This window comes from Onychomys torridus, chromosome 8 (genome assembly GCF_903995425.1).
Source record: "Onychomys torridus chromosome 8, mOncTor1.1, whole genome shotgun sequence".
Taxonomy (NCBI): Eukaryota; Metazoa; Chordata; class Mammalia; order Rodentia; family Cricetidae; genus Onychomys; species Onychomys torridus.
In genome coordinates this window covers 94,744,817-94,767,230 of record NC_050450.1, presented here as the reverse complement: position 1 = coordinate 94,767,230, position 22,414 = coordinate 94,744,817, and the positions used below count along the sequence as shown (strand labels likewise).

The 22,414-nt window shown below is 41.7% G+C and overlaps 2 protein-coding genes across 6 annotated transcripts in view; one reads left to right on the top strand and one right to left on the bottom strand.

The window, feature by feature from the left end:
• The window catches only part of Smurf2 (SMAD specific E3 ubiquitin protein ligase 2), a 105,006-nt gene extending 86,823 nt beyond the window's left edge, over nt 1-18,183 (top strand). For 2 of the 3 annotated variants that reach the window (XM_036196454.1, XM_036196456.1), the window contains 7 exons: nt 1,174-1,288; nt 3,496-3,674; nt 6,832-6,969; nt 9,826-9,946; nt 13,416-13,617; nt 15,075-15,150; nt 15,472-18,183. In XM_036196454.1, the coding sequence (XP_036052347.1) occupies nt 1,174-1,288; nt 3,496-3,674; nt 6,832-6,969; nt 9,826-9,946; nt 13,416-13,617; nt 15,075-15,150; nt 15,472-15,571 (931 nt within the window). In that variant the 3' untranslated portion in view covers nt 15,572-18,183. The remainder of the gene's footprint in view (nt 1-1,173; nt 1,289-3,495; nt 3,675-6,831; nt 6,970-9,825; nt 9,947-13,415; nt 13,618-15,074; nt 15,151-15,471) is intronic. The other variant, XM_036196455.1, reaches the window with a different exon arrangement.
• Nucleotides 18,184-19,756: 1,573 nt separating this feature from the next.
• The window catches only part of Cep95 (centrosomal protein 95), a 31,726-nt gene continuing 29,068 nt past the window's right edge, over nt 19,757-22,414 (bottom strand). For all 3 annotated transcript variants that reach the window (XM_036194786.1, XM_036194787.1, XM_036194788.1), the window contains 3 exons: nt 21,265-21,411; nt 20,916-20,987; nt 19,757-20,675 (listed from right to left, as the gene is read on the bottom strand). In XM_036194786.1, coding sequence (XP_036050679.1) covers nt 20,484-20,675; nt 20,916-20,987; nt 21,265-21,411 — 411 coding nt within the window. In that variant the 3' untranslated portion in view covers nt 19,757-20,483. The remainder of the gene's footprint in view (nt 20,676-20,915; nt 20,988-21,264; nt 21,412-22,414) is intronic.

Here is a 22,414-nt window from a genome sequence, read left to right as displayed (position 1 = left end):
GGTGTCACAGCTAGATAGGACTGTTGATTGTTTCCCTTCCTTGGCAGCTTACATAGTAAAAGCGGGAGGGTATATATCACAGTGGTAGAGAGCTTGCCTAGCATGTACAAAGTTCCATATTCCATCTTCAGTACAACAAAAAGGAAGAGAAGTAGTATGGGACATGCCCACAGAATGGCCTTTGTGTCTACCTATACCTAAAGCTTTGGGATCTCTGGGTTTATTTCATGGTTTGCTTTAGGCTTGATACAGTAAAAGGTGGTGAAATAGGCATTTACATTTCTTTACTGAAACAGTACCACACTCCACTGTCTAAAAAGTAAGAATAAGTTCATGCTGTATTATGTTTTGGGTTTTTTTGTCGTTTTTTGTTTGGTTTTCTTTTTTGTTTTTTGTTGTTGTTGTTGATGATGATGTAGGGCCTCTGTCTATGTAGCCCTGACTATCCTGGAATTCACTGGGTAGACCAGACTGGCCTTGAACTCATAGGGATCCGCCTGCCTGTTCTATTATGTATCCTTATGAACCTAGTATAAATCTGCCCTGATAGAAATAGACAACTAGACGAAGTAGATGTTTTAAATAAAAACACATTCTTCCCTTTATATTTATCATGGCTATAAATTTCGTTTAGCTTTTAAAGTGATATACTATAGGGCTGCAGAATCTCCATGAGCAGCTACGCTGCTATACTGACTGATGCTAAAGTATAATAAAATTGCTGCAATTATGAACAATAACTGTTTAATAATAAGTTTATTTGGTCTTTAAGCATTTGTTTTCTGTTGTGATTTTATAGAACCACAGTTAGTACTATATTTTAATTTATAAGAATTATGGAAGCTGGACATAATGGCACATGCCTTTAATCTTACCAGCACTCAAGAGGCAGAAGCAGGTGGAGCTCTGTGAGTTCGAGGCCAGCCTGGTTAAAGTCCAGTAGGTTAAAGTGTTCACCGTGCAATCTGAGGTCAAGCCTCAAACCACATAAAAGTGGAAGGAGAAAACCAGCTCCACAGAGTTGTCCTCTGACCTCCATATGTGTGCCATGGCACATGTGTTCACCCGTATCATGCAAACCCATAATAATAAATGTTTAAAATTAAGAAAAATTATTCACTAGAGTGACTAATGATATAACTTGAAAAATTGCTTTATCTTTTTTTTTTCTAGGGAATGGTTGTATCTCCTGTCGCATGAAATGTTGAATCCTTACTATGGTCTCTTCCAGTATTCTAGAGATGATATCTACACGTTGCAGATCAATCCTGATTCTGCAGTTAATCCGGTATGAGCTGTGGTCACAATAGTGTGAGTGTGCTGGGACCCACTCTGCTCTCATCTTTAAATGTCAGTGTGATTATCACAAAGGAATCACTTGCCTGATCCTGGCCACACCCTCTGGTTCAGCAGTTCCTCTTCTTGGAAGTTGTCCTAGTAAATGATAATAAATGTGCACTGCATTGGTACACTAGGATATCTACTGTTGATTACCCCCAGTTGACACAGCACAGCTGTCCATACAGAAGATTGATTAAATTATGACATAAAATAGTATAAATTGCTGTTCTCGATCTGGGTCTAGTGGTATATGCTTGTAATTACATCACTTGGAAGGTTAAGGCTAGACTGAACTGCATAGTGAGACCCTGTTTCAAAGGAACCAAATGAAGAACATAGTTTCTGAAATTAGAAAGACATGGAGTCTGCAGGTGTACAGGTCCTCCCTGAGGCTAAGGCAGAGATGACACAAGTTCTAGGCCAGCCTGGATTCCAAAGCGAGTTCTAGGAAAGGCATAAAGCTACACAGAGAAACCCTGTCTCAAAAAAACAAACAAATAAATAAATAAAAATAAAAAAATATATAACAACCATATTCTTGTTATGTAAGTTGCTGTCTGTGATTGTGGGCAAATTCATTGCCTTAAACCTCAACTATTTTATTGTTAAAATTTAATAGGAAGAGTTTGCACCTTAGAAAACAGTTGTGAGACTTACTTGAGACCCTGTGTATTAGGCATTTAATTATGCTTTTTTAATCCTATAATACATTATTATTAAACACTTAAAAGTTAAATGTTGCTCGTTGGTAGTGTGCTTGACTAGCATTTGTGAGGCCCTGGGTTTGTCCCCAAATATATCTTCCCCTCCAAAAGTTGGTGGTTACTGCTAATTTCTGCTTTCTAGTTAAATCTGGTATGTTTTCACATAGGGGCATACTGTGAAATTAAAGAGTGTGAGATTAAGATGATGTGTGATAACGATGTGTGTTCATTATATGTTCAGTGATGTTAAGTGGAAGGTTATATAGTAATGTGATACAGCTTTGGTGGTAGATATATGTAAGAGAACATTAAAAGGTCTGCGCCATAAAACTGATAATCGTTTCCTCTGAGTGTTAGATAATGGGTGACTTTTAATGTTCTCTTTGCTTGTATATGTTTATCTAAATATTTTGAAGAAAGTATGTGTCCTTTTTAAAGATATTTTTAAGCTAAAACAGAAGTTTTAAGATGAGATTAAAAATTATTTACTAAATGAAAAAGCAAAAGATTTTAAAAAACAGATTTCAACCAACCAAACAGTATGGTGAAAGAGCAGTTGTATTTACATGTGGTGGTGGCTCATCAGGCAATTCTTTATTAAGGAGACTTGGAGACGAAGCTGCTTCTTGAGCAGCTCACTAAAGCCCACCTGACTGTCAACTGACATTTGCTGGGTGCTTCCTAGGAGTAGACTCAGACCCTTGGATCTCATCACCTTGCTGTCCTCATGGGTACTCTGTCTGCATACTGTCTCTATGCTTGTATGTCCAAGTGTGGACTAGTCCTTCAGGGACTTATTAATTTGTGTATGAACAGTAGCTGGCAGACTAATCCAAGTATAAAACCAGATCCATGCTTAAATCCAGGATATCCTGAAGTTCAGTCTCTGGCTTGTCAAGGAAGCGGAGATGTTAGGATTAAAAGCTTTATTCCTTGACAAGATGCTCAGAGAACAGGATGTACGAGTAGCTTCGCACAGGTTTGTGAAAGAATCATTTTTAAAGGGCCTTTTCCTTGAGAGAGACCTGGGCATGGTGGCCAATACCTGTAATCCCAGCCCTGGGGAAATTGAGGCCCTCATCATCACTAAGTTCAAGGTCAGCCTGAGCTATGAGTGAGGCCATCTCTGAAACAAACAAAACCAAGAAAGGCAGGAAGGGAAGAGGATGAAGGAAGGAAAAAAAATGTTGCTTAAATATTTACTTTACTTCTTTTTTTTGGTGGGGGGGTGTTTTTCGAGACAGGGTTTCTCTGTGTAGGTTCCTGTCCTGGATCTCGCTCTGTAGACCAGGCTGGCCTTGAACTCACAAAAATCTGCCTGGCTCTGCCTCCCGAGTGCTGGGATTAAAGGCATGTGCCACCACCGCCCAGCATAATATTTACTTCTTATTAAGACATTTTCCTGGACAGTTTCTAACTTGAGTATTTGCATCTGTTTTTTTCATTTCAGGAACATTTATCTTACTTCCACTTTGTTGGACGAATAATGGGAATGGCTGTATTCCATGGACATTATATTGATGGTGGTTTCACATTGCCTTTTTATAAACAGTTGCTTGGGAAGTCAATTACTTTGGACGATATGGAGTTGGTTGATCCAGACCTTCATAATAGTTTGGTGTGGATACTGTACGTATTGAATCTTACATCTGTTTACATACCTAGAATCTGAGCCTTTAAAAAGATACAAGCTTGCCAGGCAGTCGTGATGTACACCTTTATTCCCAGGACTCAGAAGGCAGAGGCAGGCGGATCTCTGTGAGTTCAAGGCCAGCCTGGTCTACAGAGCAAGTTCCAGGACAGCCAGGGCTACACAGAGAAACCCTGTCTCAAAAAAAAAAAAAAAAAAAAGATACAAGCCAGAAGCTGGAGAGCTGGCTTGGTGGTTAACAGAACTAACTGCTCTTAAAGAGGACCAGGTTCACATCCCAGGACTCTTCATGAGGTAGCTCACACTTGACAGCAACTCTAGTTCTAGGATCTGATGCCCCCTTCAGCCTTCACAATCACCTGCACACACACAGTCTACATAAAGTCAGGTAGGCATACATGGAGACATTTTTTTCAAACCTTAAAAAACCCAAAAACTGCCGAGATGGCTCAGCAATGAGGAGGATGTACTGCTCCAGGACTTACTGGAGTTTGATTCCCAGCACCCATGTTGGGCAGCTCACGCCTCCTGCAGCTCTAGTTCCAGGGGATCTAACTGGCTTTTTGAAGCACTTGGATATACACATAGACACATACATCCAATTAATAATGAAAGTAAATCTTAAAAATATAACAAGCTCTGTCTGATAGTTTATCCCTATAAAACCTGCACTTGGGAAGCTGAAGAGAATCCTGAAGTCAAGGCCAGCCTCCAAAACCTATTGACATCCTATCTCAAAAGCAAAATCTGGAGAGATGGCTCAGTGACTGGAGCACTGACTGCCCCTCCAGAGGATCTGGGTTAGATTCCCAGCACCCATATGGTGTCTCACAACCACCTATAACTTCAGTTCCAGGTGATCTGTAGTCTTTCCTGGTTTCCTCAAGCCCTAGGCACATACATGATGCATGGACATACATGTAGGCAAAACACTCGTATATATAAGATAAAATAATAATAACACATTTTAAAAGCAAACAATAAAACTAAAAAGATATACTTCAAAACTAATGTACTTTTTAAAATTTGAAATATGCACAAAAAGATTAACTTTGTGATTTGTGGTTTGTAATAGAAGCGTAATACCCTCGCAGCCCAGCAACCTCGTTCTCCTGCACATCTCAGATTCCTGAAAGTTCGGGAGACTAGTGCCCTGTGAATACTAGGCAGGGATTGAGACATTTCTCCAGACCATGTTATCACTTAAAAAGGTTTTAAAAATATTTCTTATGTTATGTGTATGGGTGTTTTGCCAATATATATGTCTGTGCAACATGTGTGTACAGTGTCTGAGGAAGCCAGAAGAGGGTGTCAGATTCCCCTGGACCTGAAGTTACACATACATGCATATATAACTACACACACACCCCTACTGAGTTCATTTAGTGTTGCCAGAATGTACTTTTGTATAGGGCAGATTGTTTAGGATTAGATATCCTATCTGAGGACTCATCCCTGGAGAAAACTGATTCTCCTTCTCTCAGTAGTCATTGATTGCTCTTCATCTAGGTGGGGGACCTCGAGAGATTTCCCCCATCCATTTTTGGGGTGACAACTAGTGTTGTCATTATGCAGGTCTTGTTTAGACAACCATATTGTGGAAATTTCATGGGTGCGACATTCCTGTTGTGTCTAGGAGACACTGTCTCACAGCAGGTCTCCTGGTCCTCTGGCTCTTAGAATCTTTCTCTTCTCTTTTGACATTTCCCTAAGCCTTAGGTGTAGGGACTGTATTGTAGATATCAAGTGGGGTTGGGCATCCCACAGTCCCTTCTCTCTGCTTATGACTGGTGTGGAGCTCTGTAGTGGTTTCCATTTGCTGCAAAAAGAAGCTGCTTTGGTGAAAACAGGAGCTACCCTCAGCAGGCTTGGCTGGTCCACAGGCTTCTGGGAGTCAGTCCCTTGTTAGTGCTTTGAAAAGGAAAATAAATCTAGCACAGATTGATCATCCCTTAGCTGAAGTTCTTGGGACTAGAAGTATTTCTGATTTTGACCCTTTCACCCATTTTAGAATGTTTGCTTATGCTTAAGATACTTGGGGAATGGAACCCTAGTCTAAACACAATTCATTTCATATACACTTTGCACACATAGCCTGAAGGTCATTCGCTAAGTGTTTCTTGGAGCATTGTACGTTTCAGATTTCAGGCTGAGGGTGCCCAACTTGTGCACCATTTTAAGCAAAAGCACCGTATGTAATAGTGTCCTAAGAGTAATGCAGAATCTGTCTCAGCCAACATGTGACAGAATAGTAAATTGCTGCTACCATTGCTTTTTTGAAATTCATTTTTTGCACATTTTATTTATTTATGTGGATGGCTGTTTTGCCTGTGTGTACCATATGTCAATGCACTATGTTCATGCCATATCCACAGTGGCCAGAAGAAGGCATTGGATCCCCTGGGACTGGACTTACAGATGCTTGTGATATACCCTGTGTGTGCTGGAAATAGACCTGGGTCCATTGAGGCATCTCTCCAGCCCCTGCTGTTGCTTTAAAAAAAAAAAAAAAAGTATTGTGTGTATGTGTATAGTGTGGTGTGTAGGGGCACAGTACATGAGCATGTCACAGTAAGCATGTGCAGCTCAGAGGACAGCTTGTGGGAGTCAGTTCTCTCCTTTCACCATGTAGGTCTTGGGAACTGAACTCAGGCTGTGGTCATGTGGTGAGCACTGAGCCATCTGGCCTGTCCTACCATTTCATTTTAATGATTGTCTGGATCATATTTACTTACAAAGTATAAACATTTAGCTGATTCTTTGTGGGAAGGTACGCAGGCAGAATACACAGATCATTTTCTCTCTTGAGGGTACCTAGGTTCAGAAGAATTTTTTATCTGGATACCAAGAAACAAACAAACAAACAAACAAAAAAACTATTGTATTGTAGTTCTAGAAGAGTCTTTGACAGAGTCCATTCTTGTTGCTCAGGAAGTAAAGTGCTGTTTGTATTTATAAGGAGAAAGCTCTTTGACTTTTCTGTGCAAGAAAAGATGACATGATATGGGACGAGCTTGGCCCTGTACCTGCTGTATCTGTAGTACTGTCTTAGCTGAACAGCTGCACCTATGAATACACTGTGGTGGGTGTAAGGTGGGTTTCCCAGTTAATGTGTCTTATTTGTTTCTTTTCCAGTGAAAACGATATCACAGGTGTTCTGGACCATACCTTCTGTGTTGAACATAATGCATATGGTGAAATTATTCAGCATGAACTCAAACCAAATGGCAAAAGTATCCCTGTTACTGAAGAAAATAAAAAAGAATATGTCAGGTAAACCCTTGAATTAAAAAAAAAAAAAAAAAAGTTCCAGGACATCAATATAGAAAAACATTTAAGTGTTTAGGAAATGTTGCTTACTGCTACAACAGACTTCCATGGAATTGAATAGCCTAAAAACCCCCACTCTTGCTGGGCATGGTGGCACAGCCAGTCGGTGGTGGTACATGCCTTTAATTGCAGCACCTGGGAAGCCGAGGTGCTGAGTTCAAGGACAGCCAAGATTACATAAAGAACCCTGTCTCAAAACAAACAAAAACTCCCACTCTTGACTATTTTTCATAATTTCTTGGGTTGGTATTTGGGCAGAAAACAATAGGTATGACGCATTGGTACTCTGTAAGCTGTCAGCTGGGGTTAAAAGGTCAAGGTGGGCCTTCTGACTCTTAGATGTGAGGCTCCGCCTAGGATGGCTCAAATGAATGGCTTCCCTGAGCTCACTGGTCTGTGTGCTGTATCAAAGGCTGCCTTCCTTGGTCGGTCAGTCAGTCTCTGTCTGTCTGTCTGTCTTCTTCTTGCTTATTGGGGTGCTGATGTTCCAGAACACAGAAGAAGCTGCTGATCTCCCTTCATCCCCTTTTAGAGAAAAGTTTCATGTGGCCCATACTGGCCTTTTATCTTGCATAGCTGAGAATGACCTTGAATTCCTGATTCTCTTGCCTTTACCTTCCAAGTTCCGGAATAGCAGAGATGTGCCACCATGCCTGGTTTGTGCCTGTTTTGTTTGTTGGTTTAGGTTTTTTGTTGTTGTTGTTGTTCTATTTTGTTTGGATTTGGGTGTTTTTCTTGCATATATGCTTATGTAACATGTGCATATCTGGTACTCATGGAGGCCAAAATAGGACATCAGATCCCCTGGTACTAGAATTACAGATGGTTGTGAGCTGCCATGTGGGTGCTGGGAACCAAACCTAGGTTCGCTGGAAAAGCAGCCAGTGCTCTTTTTTTAAAAAATTAATTAATTTATTTATGTTTCTATTATCAGCTTGATACAGTATAAATTCTTATCTTAATAGTAAAATGTTTCATTGAGGCTTGCTCAGTAATTGAGTAAAACCAAAACTTATATGCCACGTCATCCTAGGGTCCCCCCTGCTATGTATCCTCCATGGTTCTGTGGGTTGCAGTCTATTGTTCTTTGCTTGATATCTAGAATCCACTTATGAGTGAGTACATACCATGTCTGTTCTTCTGGGTTTGGGTTACCTCATTCAGGATGATATTTTCTAGTTCCATCCATTTGCCTGCAAATTTCATGCTGTCATTGTTTTTCTCTGCTGAGTAGTACTCCATTGTGTATATGTGCCACATTTTCTTAATCCATTCTTCAGTTGACGGGCATCTAGGTTGTTTCCAGGATCAGGCTATTATAAATAGGCAGCCAGTACTCTTAACTGCTGAGCCATCCTGTGCCTGATCTTTTTAAGATTCACGTGTACTTTTGACTAACATGACTTCTGCTGTATGCTTTTAATTGATGTGAAAGACTGAGCAGCCGAGGTTCCATGTGAACATGAACATATATATCCTCCACCAAGCAACTCCATTCTGTAAAAGAGTTTTGACATACAGCTAAGTATGAATACGGATGTTCAGTTAATATTAAAAGTTAACTACAGAAAATGTTCTTAAGCTGGGTATGTTGGCACACACCTGTGAGCTCAGGATGCAGGAGGATCAGGAATACAGAAAGTCATCCTTGGCTATCCTGTAGTCAGCCTGTGAGACCTAATAATACCCAATATTTATATATCATGCAAATCATAACATGTACTATTAGTGAGACCCTGTCTCAAAAAATCAGTTTTAAAAGCTACAGGAAAGCTTCACAAACAATGTAGTATTTCAGTGTTTTTTGTTGGTAAGTTGACATCTTCCAGGGTCCCACAGCCTCTGGGGAGCAGTGAACATTTTTCTAGCAGCGCCTGCTCTGGGTCTGGCTAGTTCCGTCCCTGCTTCCTTTCCTGACAGACAGCTCCTCATGCTCTCAGTCTAAAGAGACTGGGCTCCCTGTTCTTCTTGTTACTCGCTGCTCTTCCAGAGGACCTGGGTTCAATTCCCGACACCCACATGGCAGCTCACAACCATCTGTAACTACAGGGAAGCTGACACCCTCATACAAACACACATGCCTATGAAATTTTTAAGAAAGCATTAAAGGTTTTTTAAATGTTATTAAAGTTATTATACTTAAATAATTTTGGTGGTAGGGATTGAACCTCAGACCCTGAGTTTTAGTAGGCTTTCGGTTTACTGGGAAGTTTTTTTCTGATTTGAAGAGTTGCTATTATTCAGTCAGCAGTCCTAGAGACTGAACGCAAGGCCTCCTGCATGTCAGTAAGGCTTTTCCACTGAGCTGCATCCCCATCTCTTTATTATTTTAAATTTAAGACAGCATTTCACTAGTGTCCAGGCTGCCTTGAACTCACTCTGTAGGCCAGGCTGGTCCTGAATGATTGCTCCTCTAGCGGCAGCCTTCCTGGTGACTGGGATTACAAATCTGTGGATTACACTGAGGCCTGATGGCTAGTGGTGGAAGAGTACCACTTTTTAAGTATATCAAATTATCTCAGCACCTAGGACCCATGTGTCCTTATTAGTTTTTACCTTTTTTAGACATTAGACTAAATTCACTAATTTTTTTACTTTTCTTTTTCTCTTGGGCTAGAGATTGAACCCAGAGTCTTGTACCTCTAAGGAGGACTCTGCAGCCTGGCTGAATCTCAGCTCTATTGGCCTAAATTGTGATGATAGCTGCTTTAAAGTATGAAGTTGCCAAAGTAGATGTTTATGGTAATTACCAAATCTGAATATATGCAGTCACATGATGCCCTTGCCCCATGTTTACAGGCTTTATGTAAACTGGAGGTTTCTCCGAGGCATTGAAGCTCAGTTCCTGGCCCTGCAGAAGGGCTTTAATGAAGTCATTCCTCAGCATCTCCTGAAGACCTTTGATGAGAAGGAGCTGGAGGTCAGTGTGTTCTATTCTGATATCGTGTGGTGCACAGAGGAAGTCTGGGGACTTTGCTGCTGGCTTTAGAGGAAAGTGGTGCTTCCTGATTCTTTCCGAGTTTCATGGCTAAATGACTTGAGAAATCTTACAGGAAAATATTTGGGGCTTTGGAATTTCTGTGGGTAAGCAATCTCTCTTATCCGTGTGTGTGTGTGTGTGTGTGTGTGTGTGTGTGTGTGTGTGTGTGTGTGTGTGTGTGTGTACACGTACGTGTACACACACAGTGGTGCAGGTGCCCTCAGAGACCAGAGACGTCAGATACCTTGAAGCTGGAGCTACAGGTGATTGTTAGTACCTGACATGTGTGCAAGGAAGCAAATTTGACTCTTCTGCAAATTCAGTGAGCTCTCTAAGCCTGAGCTGTCTCTAGCCCCTTATTGCGAGACATTCTTAATTTATATCCTTTTCCTTCTTTGTAGCTAGTTTGGGACTAACTATGTAGATAAGTATGACCTTTTTTAGTTTTGTTTTGTTACTGTTTTTGGTTTTTGTTTGTTTGTTTGTTTGTTTTGGTTTTTTCGAGACAGGGTTTCTCTGTAGCTTTGGAGCCTGTCCTGGACTAGCTCTGTAGACTAGGCTGGCCTTGAACTCACAGAGATCCACCTGCCTCTGCCTCCCAAGTGCTGGGATTACAGGTGTGCGCCACCACCGCCCGGCTCTTTTTGTTTTTTGAGACACAGTTTCTCTGTATATCCTTGGAGCCTGTCCTGGAACTCACTCTGTAGACCAGGCTGGCCTTGAACTCACAGAGATCCACCCACCTGCCTCTGCCTCCAGAGTGCTGGGGTTAAAGCAAGGATGTACTTCACAAGTTAGGATGCCTCTCAAGTCCCTGACCTTTCTTTTCATGTCACATAGATAGTCTTCACAATTAAAACCTTCCCATGGTGCATCTGTGGAGGTCAGAAAGCAGCTTTTGTGAAGTCAGTTCTCTTCCGTCTTTATGTGGGTTCTGGGCATTGAACTCAGGTTGGCACAATTGCTTGGGAAGTATTTTTACCCACTGAGCCATCTTGCTGTCTGGCCTTCTTCCCAATTTTTTGGCATTTCTTGATTTAATTGGCTTATTTAAGTATAGTCCCATTACTTTGTCTCTTAACATAAATTTATTTGAATAAAATACTAAGTTCAACTGGATTTGTGTTCATCTTTGCTTTAAAGCATTTAGAAGAAATGAAACAGGATAAATTATGCAGTGTTAAACTATGGCTGGGTCTTCTTAAACACCCATAGAGTAACAGTAGTTAGCTCTGTGTTGAAGTTAGCACTCCCTTCTGTGTGAGGCTGACCCTGATATTAGCACAGTCAACAAACACATCCAACTTCATACTGAACTTCTATGAAAGAAATACAAGATTGCTGGATGTGGTGGTGCATGGCTGTAATACAGCACTCAGGCTAAGACATGAAGATTGAACATTTAAGGCCAGCCTGGGCTACATATCAAGTCTCTGTCTGAAGAAAAGTACATAAGAAAGGCTTTATTCTACCAATTTATCTGGTGATTAGGAAAGAGCACAATTACTTAAGTCTACAAATCATTTAAAAATGATTTTATTTATTAATATTACTGGCTTTTTTCAGATGTCGTTATTTTTTAATTACGTATAGATGTGTGTGTCTGCATGTGGGTATGTGTGTGGGAGTACAGGTACATGGGAGTAAAGGTACCCTAGGAGACAGAGTGTAGATTCCCTAGACCTGGAGTTACAGGTGGTTGTGGCCACCCACCTTGGTGAACTAGTACCCTAGAAGAGCAGCAGGTACACTTAACCACTGAGCCATCTTGCCAGACCCGCTAGTCTCTTCAGTAGACCTGTTTGAAACAATTGGCCGACTCAGTACTATCTCCATTCCTTCTGTGATTGAATAGTTAAATGGCCAAAGGGAAGTCAGTGGAGAGCCCTGAGTGGAGAGCATCTGAGATCCAAGACCTTTTTATCTGACTATGCTGTAAATCAAGAGTTTGCATTATAAATGGCATTCTTCTGAAGCACAGGATTTAGAAGGCATCTTTTATAGTCTGAATTCACTATTTTAGAAACATATGGAAGCTTTTTAGGGGACAGATTTTATTTGGTAGGAGTAAGATTTACACTATTGAAATAATATAAATTTTTAGAATATGTATATTTTTAATTATGCTAGATTATCAAAATTATGAAATATGGAATATACAAGTTACATTATGACTTATACACTGTCATAATTCACTGTTATAAACATGAGATCAGGGAGGGCTGTCAAGATGATTTAACAGGTGAGGGCACTTGCCAACAAGTCTGATGACCTGAGTTCAATTTCCCAGGCCCCAGATGGCAAGAGAAAAGGGACTCCTGAGAGTTGTCCTCTGACTTCTACCTGTGTGCTGTGGCATGTGTTCATGTGTGCACAGATGAGTAGAACAAGACATGTTCGGTTATACATACATAGGTTAGTATTGGGCTCTATAGACATGTGTTATTGGTATCAAAATGATTTTGATATAGTTCATATGTATTGACTGTGTCAGGATGCCAGGCAGAACACCATATAGCAGAATTCATATATTTTATTTATTTATTTTGGCTTTTTGAGGCAGAGTTCTCTGTGTAGCCCTGGCTGTCCTAGAACTCCCTCTGTAGACCAGGCTGGCCTTGAACTCAGAGATCTATCCTGCTTTTGCTTTCCGAGTGCTGGAATTAGAGATGTGCGCCACAATGCCTCACCTTTGTGTATTTTATATTTTAATATAATTTCAAGGTTGTTGAATTATATTACTTGTTCAACACATTTCTTGCTGTGCACTATGGGTCATTTCAAAGGTAGAGTGAAGTAGAGGGGACTGTGGTATTACAGCAGAATTCAGAAAACAGAATTGCTTCAAATTGAAAAGCTAGTAGTGTTGGAACCAGTGGGATTCAGTGTAGGCCTGAGAAACACAGATACATTGTAGTATTTCTTCTTCTCACTCTCCTCTTTTTGAGACAAGGTAGTAGCTTAGGCTAGTATCAAACTCATGATGATTCTCCTGCCTCAGCCTCCAGAGTGCTAGGATGATAGGCATAGAGTACTACACCCAGCTTGTGTCTACTGAATCTTGATTTCTGTCTAGTTTTTTAAAACTTTAGAATTCTATTTTGAAACTGTTGGATTTTTTACCAATCTTTGATCTCGTCAGAGTCTGTCACAGTGATTGTCAGACCCTGGGACCAGGACCCACAATGAGTAGATACTGCTGGAGGCTTAAAGGTGCAGGCCCTGACTGCCACCAGACACACAGTTAGAATCTGCAGCCTAGGGTCTGTTGGGCATGTTTTGAAAAGCTTTCCAGATGATTCTGGTGTGTGCCACTTGTGGGTATCCTCACCACAAATCTAAGAGGACTTGGGAGGCCCAGCTTTGGTGTCCACTGGCTGACCGACCATTCCTGCAAATATTTCCACAGCTCATTATCTGTGGCCTTGGCAAGATTGACGTGAGTGACTGGAAGGTGAACACCCGGTTAAAACACTGTACCCCCGACAGCAATGTTGTCAAGTGGTTCTGGAAGGCAGTGGAGTTCTTCGATGAAGAGCGACGAGCACGCTTGCTCCAGTTTGTGACAGGGTCCTCTCGGGTGCCTCTGCAGGGCTTCAAAGCCCTACAAGGTGAGATGCTGAGGGCTGTGGGGAGGGACCTGGCATCTGCTCTTGCAGTTGTGGGATAAGTGGGCTTGCAGAATTTGGTGTATGTTGCTGTTTTATAAGGCCAGTGGTTATAAAGATTTTCTTTGACTCTCTAACCTGTAGCTCCCATCCCAGGCTCCAGAGAGGCTTTTCTGAGGGCTTCTCTGAGGTTGGAGTGGGCGCTACATGTAGAGAAGAGCTTGTGTGCTGACATGCTTTCTTTCCACTTTCTGGTCACTTTGCTCTAATTCTGTAAGGAAGGTCATGCACCTCCATGTTCACATCTCAGCTGGCAAAACCTTTACCCACCTAGGATGCCTCCTCCGCTTTTCTTTTAATAGAGGGAGGCAGCATGAATTGTGAACACCATCTGTTGGGTCAGAGCAGTTTATTGCTTGGCTTCAGACCATCGATTTACAGCCATCTTCAATTTTTAGAATTGTTTTTCTGTGGAATAAGCTGTTGCAGTTTTGGTTGAGTTGGTAACATTGCTCATGATTGTGGTGCTTTATTTGGTGGCCATTGCTTCCTTTACCTTTAAGCCCTTCATTTTCAAAGCTGCTGGGGGGAGTGAGAATCCACATGAGACTGGTGTGTAATTAATCAGCAGTTGCCCACAGAGCACTCAGAAAGCCTGGGCAAAGCTACCGGAAGTGTTGCCCTACCCTGTTTGGGGAGCTTAGTGTTGGAATTCTCTTACGTGTTTGTATGGGGTGTATGCTCCCTGAAATGTATCCTTGCTCAGCTCAGTTCGAGTCATAAAGCCTAAATTTGCATTAGGTTGTCACCTTTTTAAATATTCAAATGTATATTTTAGGAATAATAGCATGTGCCTGTAATCCCAGCCCTCTGGAAGCTGAGGCAGGAGAAACTGGAGTTTAAGGCCATCTTGGATTACACAGGAAGACCCTATTTCAAAAATTAAAAAAACAAAGCAAGTCAGGAGATGATGTTGCATGCCTTTAATCCCAGCATTTGGGAAGCAGAGGCAGGCAGATCTGAGTTCTAGACCAGCTTGGTCTACAGAGCAAGTTTTAGGACTACATAGAGAAACCCTGTCTTGGAGAAGAGGGGGTGGAGGTGGGGGAGCAAACCAAAATGTGTTCTGTATTGCACTTGCCCAAGTGATCTCCTTACTCTCTGGGATACGGATGTTGTTTGGTGCAGTTAGTAAAAGGACCTTAGTTAAGCCTTTTTCTTAGACTGTGATGCTAATGTTATGTTATACTACTTACAACATCATATAGCATATAGCAGTTATATGAGGCCTTATCCCTCATCACCTCAAAACTAGGCTGGTTTCCTACAGATGCAAGTTAATAATGTGCATGGATACAAGGTGCTCCCCGATCCTGTGGTTTGTGTTCCAGTTTATTTTGAGGTGCTGAAGATGGATGCATGTACCTGCTGTGATCTGACCCATATTCCTTCACTGGCAGGTGCTGCGGGCCCACGGCTCTTTACCATACACCAGATTGATGCCTGTACAAACAACTTGCCAAAAGCCCACACTTGGTGAGTTATTTTTATAGTTCTTCCTCTGTCAATGTAGGTAGGTGTTAATCCTAAACAGATTTGAGTTTCCATGTATTCTTCTTGTTAGTAAGTGGTCCTCTAAAAGAAATGGTGAGCGCCTCTTTTATGTGCCTTAAAAAAATTAAAATTATTCAGAAATCAGGCAAACCCAAAGTGGTGATTAGCTCTGCTTTAGAGGACTGCCAGCTTCTAACTTTCTGTCTGATACCAAGACCTCTGTGGCTGTGTGTAATTGCATGTTTGCTGTGTCTGTTTGACTAGTTTTGAACAAATGATAGAGTCTGATTTGTTCATTCACAGCTTCAATCGAATAGACATTCCGCCCTATGAAACCTATGAAAAGCTCTATGAAAAGCTGCTAACAGCCATCGAAGAAACATGTGGATTTGCTGTGGAATGATGAGCGCCAAGGACTTACCTAGAACTCTTATTTATCTCCCAGGCCGACAGCCTCCTTCAGCAGCGCTTCAGAGAACGCTGGGACACAGGACAGCCCCTCCCTTGCCCCTTAGATTCTAGGACACTGAGGGGAAAGGACAATTTTGAAATTCCTTTTCAAGGAAAAATAAAGGTCTTTATGCTTTGCCATGAGGACACACTCAGCTGCTATTTAAAAATTAATACCTTGAACTAAAGAATGCTGACTCCCTGCATCTCCAGAGTTAGGCAGTATTCTACACTTAAAGACTACTACTATTTTTATAAAGGTTATCTATCCAAATCGCTTCACAGACTCAAGTCTCTCGCACAGCAAGACAACTCCAGCAGTCGGTACAAGTCACGTTTCATTTTGATTGAATACATGATTTCTGAACAGCTCCTATACTCGCTCTTTGTAAAAACTAAATAAAGTTATTTTGAATTGTTCCACCTTTGTAAACAATTGGCTGTAGGAATCATTACCTTTATGAAATTAAGCCATTTACATGTTTAGTTGTGTTTTCTAAAGCCGACAGAGCATTATATTTTGCATTATGTGGGTCACCCTAGCCTAGGTGGGGTTTTATATTTTTCAAGTGTGACTTTCTTGGAAATTCCTAATACAACCATTTAAACTGAGTTTATTTGCTTCCCTCCCTGTTTTTAAGGCAACTTTAGGAAAAAACAAAACAAACAAACAAAAAAACCACCTCATGTTCTTGAATCAAGAGGATCAGGTATTTTGGATTTCCTTTCATCTTTGATTGAATACTCCATTTTTATAGCTTCTTTGCATGTGATGGGATTTTCATTCTTTGCTGGGTCAGCTTGTCTTTTATATGCTATTTCTATAAACCAAAGCCTCTAATAAGTACATCTAACTTATATTTTAATTAAGTTTCTAAAAGAAAAATTTTTGCTCTAAAGATTCTTTAGCTTAGAGAGCCCTGCTATTAACTTCTCTGGGAGAGCTGGAGGTAGCAGTGGACCTGGGGGCAGGGAATGTCGTACATGAGTGAATGTCGTACATGAGTGACATCAGGTGTGCTGGCCATGCCTGTGATCCTGCCCCTGGGAGCTTGTGGCAGGGGGCAGTTCAAGTTCAAGGCCAGCCTGAGCTACATAGCAGATCTTGCCTCAAAAAAGAGTGACTCTAAGTCTATTGTACACTTTACTCTAAACTGAAGAGCATTTACAAGTAAGGGAGTGGAGCCCTGGCTGCCACACTGCTGACTTCCAAGCGTTCAGGTCGAGCTTTCAAGGTGTGGGGCTCACCCCGTGATCCAGAAGGTAACCAAAATTCTGGGGTGAGGGATTTCAAGCATCTAAAAATCACATTGGATTTTAAAATTCAACCATCAAAACAATGCACTATTTTTAAACATGATGTAAAATAAGAATAGCGAATTTTGATGAGCTTGGACACAAGGACATGAAGGATACTTGACAGAAATTGACTAAACCTGGTAGCTGACACCTGTATTCCTGTCATTGGGAAAAGGGCAGAGGCAGGAGGAGGAGGAGGTCAAGGAGAGCGTTATCTACATGGTGGGTTTGAGGCTACTTGAGGCCCTGTCTCCAGAAGGTGAGGACCATAACTGACCAGGATACAGTGATAGTGAAATGCTACTTTCAGTAGTTTTCCATGCAGTGTAAAGCAGGCAAATCCCATCACTTTTTGAGTGCCTTTTAACTATAACAATGACTTGACAGAGCTTTAAAGGAAATCACCCTATGTAACAGTCTGCAGTGGCACATGACAGCCGAAAACATGATTTAGATTTCAGTTTCAAAATTACGTTACCTGATTACTTCTAAATAGGTGCTAAGCAAACAAAAAGCCCCAATGTCATTGAACCTGGACCTGCCTTGTGTTTAATGTGAATATTTATGTTTCCGCGTTCCTTCCTCCAGTTGGGCTGTTTCATCATCCATCCCCTCTCTCCATCGGGAAAGCTCGATTCTGACTTTGTAGTGCTCACATACAGTAAGAGACCACTGTCTCTTGGCATACAGGTTTAAGTAGTGCTATGTATCCTGTACATTTTGTTTTGCAGTTTGCCACCCTGCAGTTTTACAGTGCTCCCAACCCCACCTGAATTTACAGGCCAGAGCATGAATTCCTCTTCTCCCAAAGCCACTGTAACTTGCTTTCTTTGACAACACTAAATCTGCTCTGAACTCCCAGTGCTATGGACAGCTAGCACTGATGGGCGTTAGACGCCTCCAGCACCTGCAGGGTCGGCAGCACGGCGCCTGTCTTTCAGCTGCAGCTTACTGTCAGTGGCCATGTGGCAGTTAATGGCCTCACACTAGGATGATGATTGTACCAAATGCTGAGTTGCTTATTCTAGATGTAATTAGTTCACTTTATGTAATATTCTTCCTTTTCTCAAACTGACTTTAAAAATAAAGTTTTATCATTTTCATTGTATTTATTACAGAATGTTTTAGCTTTGATATTCTTTGTATTTTCACTCATTTGTTACATGAGTTTTATCAATAACATCTGTATAAATTGTTTTTAAAAATTAACTATGTGTATGTATGTGCCGAAGTTGAGCAATAAAATGAATGCTGTTTGCACTGTCACAGCAGCAAAGTTTTTAAGAATATTGAGTTTTTACTTGTTTTGAAAAACACATTTGGCTTTTCACAGGGTGATAGCATGGAGTCTTGGAATGAGAAGAAAGCTGCTTTCTAGGGCTTCAGAGTCTGGAACCTGGCTGCCCTCAGGTAGAGCAGGAAGGATAGGTTCCTCTGCTGTGGCAGCCTGAGAAGTTTCCAGTGGTTGCTGGGAACTGTGAGGTGATGGGACTTCTGAGGCTGGTCTGTGATTAGTGCAGGGAAATATGTATGTAGCTGAAGTGTTTTTCTGGTCCTGCCCAGCCCCACAGACCCCAAAGCCATTTATAAAATAATTACTCAGAAGTTTATATTAATTATAACTGCTTGGCCATTAGCTCAGGCTTATTACTGACTAGCTCTTACACTTAAATTAACCCATAATTCTTACCTATGTTTAGTCATGTGGCTTGGTACCTTTTCTCAGTTCTGCCTTGTCATCTTGCTTCCTCTGTGGCTGGTGACTCCTGACTCTCCGTCTTCCCAGCAGCCTTCTCATCTGCTTGCCCCACCTACACTTCCTGTCTGACTACTGGCCAATCAACATTTTATTAAACCAATGTACAAGAGCTTTATCCCACAACAGATGTGTATCTACAACCAGTTCTGTCTGGGGTCTGGAGGGCAGAGCCCTAACATTTGCCAGCATCCCTTGGTGGTGAACAGTAAAGTCTTCAAGATAAAAAAGGAGACATGAGTTACAACTCTGGATGGAATGCCAGCTGATTAAAGTACAGCTAAATACATAGGTAGAAAAGAAATGGATGTGGTTTCATCTTCCACCTAGAGTGTGGTCTGTGGATCTCTACATAGTGGAGGCGGCAGCAGAGGAACATCTGGAAAATCTACGCAGAGTAGATAGCAGTGGTGTGTGACAGATGTAGACAGGGTTGTGTAGCTGCTTCCTCCAGTTCCTTCCTAGGAGAAAGGAGGCAGGTGCACAGGACACAGGAAGCCCACAAAAACCTCCAAGGCATGCTCATGCAATCTTGAAAGGGAAAAAAAAAAAAAAAAGTAAAGGTAGAGACTTTTTCAGGGGAGCTGCACCCTGGTGATACTGTTCTCCTGTCAAAACCCATCTGGAGGCTTTCCAGTAGCATGGTCTGTTAGATTTGGGTGGAACTGTTTTTTTGTTGCCAGTTTCCTGAGGTGAAGAAATGTTTGTTCACCTCTCCCCAGTACTAGTTTACCTTGGGCTTCACATTGTTGTGTTTATAGGCATTATCTAAAACAAAATTCTAGTACATTAAAGATTTTTGGTACTTAATAGCATATAAATCAGACCAGTTTGATTTGAGCACTTTGTTTGAAAGTTCTGCTTTGTGATAACCAGTGATCACCCCTGTCATTTAGGACAAAGAGTAAACATGTTCCTGTGTTTGGGTTTTCTATCCCAGATGATCACAGTAGGATAACACAAGAGACCATGAGACCAGTTACAGGATAAATGAAGCAATTATACAGAAGGGTTAACGCTTTAACTGTAACTAGACAAACCCGTTTAAAGTTAAAATTGATTTTATTTAAAAGTACTCAGGAACCTACTGAGGGTTGAGAGGTTTGAGGCAAGCTTGCATTTCAACAGTTAGGAAGGCCTGTCTCAGAACAAAAGAAATGTATCTTCCCTAAATGTGACGTGCTCTTCATCAAGTTCTGTAATTTTCCAGTGTGCTAGGCTAGGCTGATGGCTTGAGGTGACTATCAGTTCAGTGGCTTTTGTTTGTGCTGGGATTAAAGGCACACACTGCGACACCCGGATTATCACTGGCCTCTGCAGAGTCAACACACAACTCACTGGTAAGTATGAAGCCAGTCATCCTTGAGTGGAGACTGCCTCTGCAGGCCAGGAAGTAGATGAGGCTAGGGGAGCAGAAGTCAGCTCCCACCATGGCAGAACTTCAGGCTAGCTCCTGAACCTCAAACACAGCCATTATTAGCTTCTTCCAGTCTGCTGGATACTCATCCTCGGTCCTGGAGGTTGTCCTTAGCAGTCAGCAGCTTCTGTTGACCTCTATCAAGAGGCTTCAGGAGTGGGCTGGCAAGACCTGCTAACTGCTTCAGCATAAAATGTGCCTTTAATTCCCTTTTCTCGGGTTTTAGGTTATAACTTCAAAAGCAGTAAACGTTAAGAAAAATAGTTTTTATTTAAAAAAATATTTAAGTTTTAGCATGAATACATAGATAAAGCATTTAAAAAATAATTCTGGTTTAGACAGTTTACTGGCTCAGGTCTAGCTATGTCCATGTAAGGTCTCTAGAAACTTCACCTATGACGTCTGGCCTCTTGGGAAAGGACTTCTACTGTACTGGAAGGAGGCCAGCTGCAGCCGAGCTCTGAAGCGCTCAGCTTCTAGTTCCCGGAAGAAAGCATCCTCGTCGTTCCGGGTTACCATGTACTGCAGCTGTTGGATCTCCTTCTCCATTTTCGCTCTCAGCTCCCTCTTCACCTTACGTAAGGTCTGAAGGAGAACTCATGTCAGTCCGCAGCTGTGACTCTTACCCAGGCCCCTCCATTCTTACCCCCGACCTGCAGCTCCTCCTGAGCTCCTCCAAGACCAGAGCAAGTATGTTAGAGCCCGCAGGGATTTTGGAGCAGAGATGGATTCTCTTACTCATTCTCTCCATTCTTTTAAAGTTACAATAACATTTTCTGTTTCCTTTTAGGAATAGTTCCTAATTCCTATCCTGTTAATTATTACCTGAGCCTGAGATTTTTCTCTGGCTTTGAGTTCCTGATGCTCCTGTGATATGGCTTCTGCCAGCAATGAAAACTGTAGGAAAGAAAAAACACATACACACATACACAGTACAATTATTCTTACTACCCCGTCTTAAATCTTAATGGAAATAGGGTGACACATGCTGTGTACTGTTGTTGCCAGGGACTAGCTTATTTTGTCTTAAATTTGCCTTAGAAATGACCAGTTATAACCTGTATGGTGCTGCAAAGCCCTGTGCTAATTTGCATATTAACCAGCAATAAGCTAAGCCAACCTGACAGACAGGTGGCTGGGATCTCACACACTAATGGCGGCAGCCCAAGCCTACCTGGTCCTTATAGTAGTTCTCCATCGAGTCCAGTTCATTCTGGTGCTGTTTCTTTTTTTCGCTGCGTTTCTCTTTGGCGTAGTTTCTCAGGTCTCGCAGTCTTTGCTTCTGAATTTGTAAACCTTCTTCAAACAGTTTCTTAAAGATCTGTTGGTTATTTAATCATTAGTTAGACAGCACTTTCACTGAGGAGTATGATGCTTTTGCTTAACTGGAGGTATATACTAATTGCATTTCACAAGGGCTTTTCGAAATAACAGTTTTACTCATAACTCACATACATACAATCAACTCTCTTAAAAAGTATGTACACCATGAGTAGGTTTTAGTAGACTCAGAATTGTGTAAGCAGAACTAGTCAAACATTCCCATCGCCCCAGACATGGAGCCCCATATTCGTCATTGCTGCTTGCACTCTCCTCTTCCTTTTCTGTGGAGCTGCCTATTCTGGACACAGCCTTTACCAGGCATGCTTTCAAAGTCACGGTCCTTGCAGACATGGTTGTGTCACTGTTTTGTCACTCTGAATATAAATTTTGCTCACAAATTCTTGAGCTCACAGACATGGGCCCCCTTTTAGCTGTTACAGTTTGGGTTGTTATGTGGATATGGGTGTATGGGGGTGTGTGTACATCCATCCATTCATCCAAAAGTATTAACTCTATACAGCATTCCAGGAACTTTTTAGAAGTACTGCCAGACTTTCCAAAATCGTCCCACAACCCCAGCAGCCTGGCAGGAGTGCTCCATCTTCTCCATGTCTGCACAATTCTCTTTAGCCATCCGAGTGGGTGTGAGCAGGGTGTGCTGTGGTTTTAATTTGTACTTCCCTACTGATGGATGAATGGTGCTCAACATCATCCATGTACCACCAGGATTCTTTACTGCCCTCAGAATTCTCAAGCATCCATTTTATGTCAGGCAAGATGGAAAGGGATGTTTCTGCAGCTCACTAAGTACTTAGTTGAAGGTGAAGGGCCAGCACTTGGGCAGCCGCCATGAAACAACTGTTCAAGAGGTTTGGACATAAGCAGTTGTCCTTCTCTTCATGAGGAAGAAGTCTTTAAAAGGCCACTGCTGACAGCTGTACACATTCATTACCTCATTACCTTAGGCAAGTTAACCTCCCCAAGCCACAGCAGTATCTTCC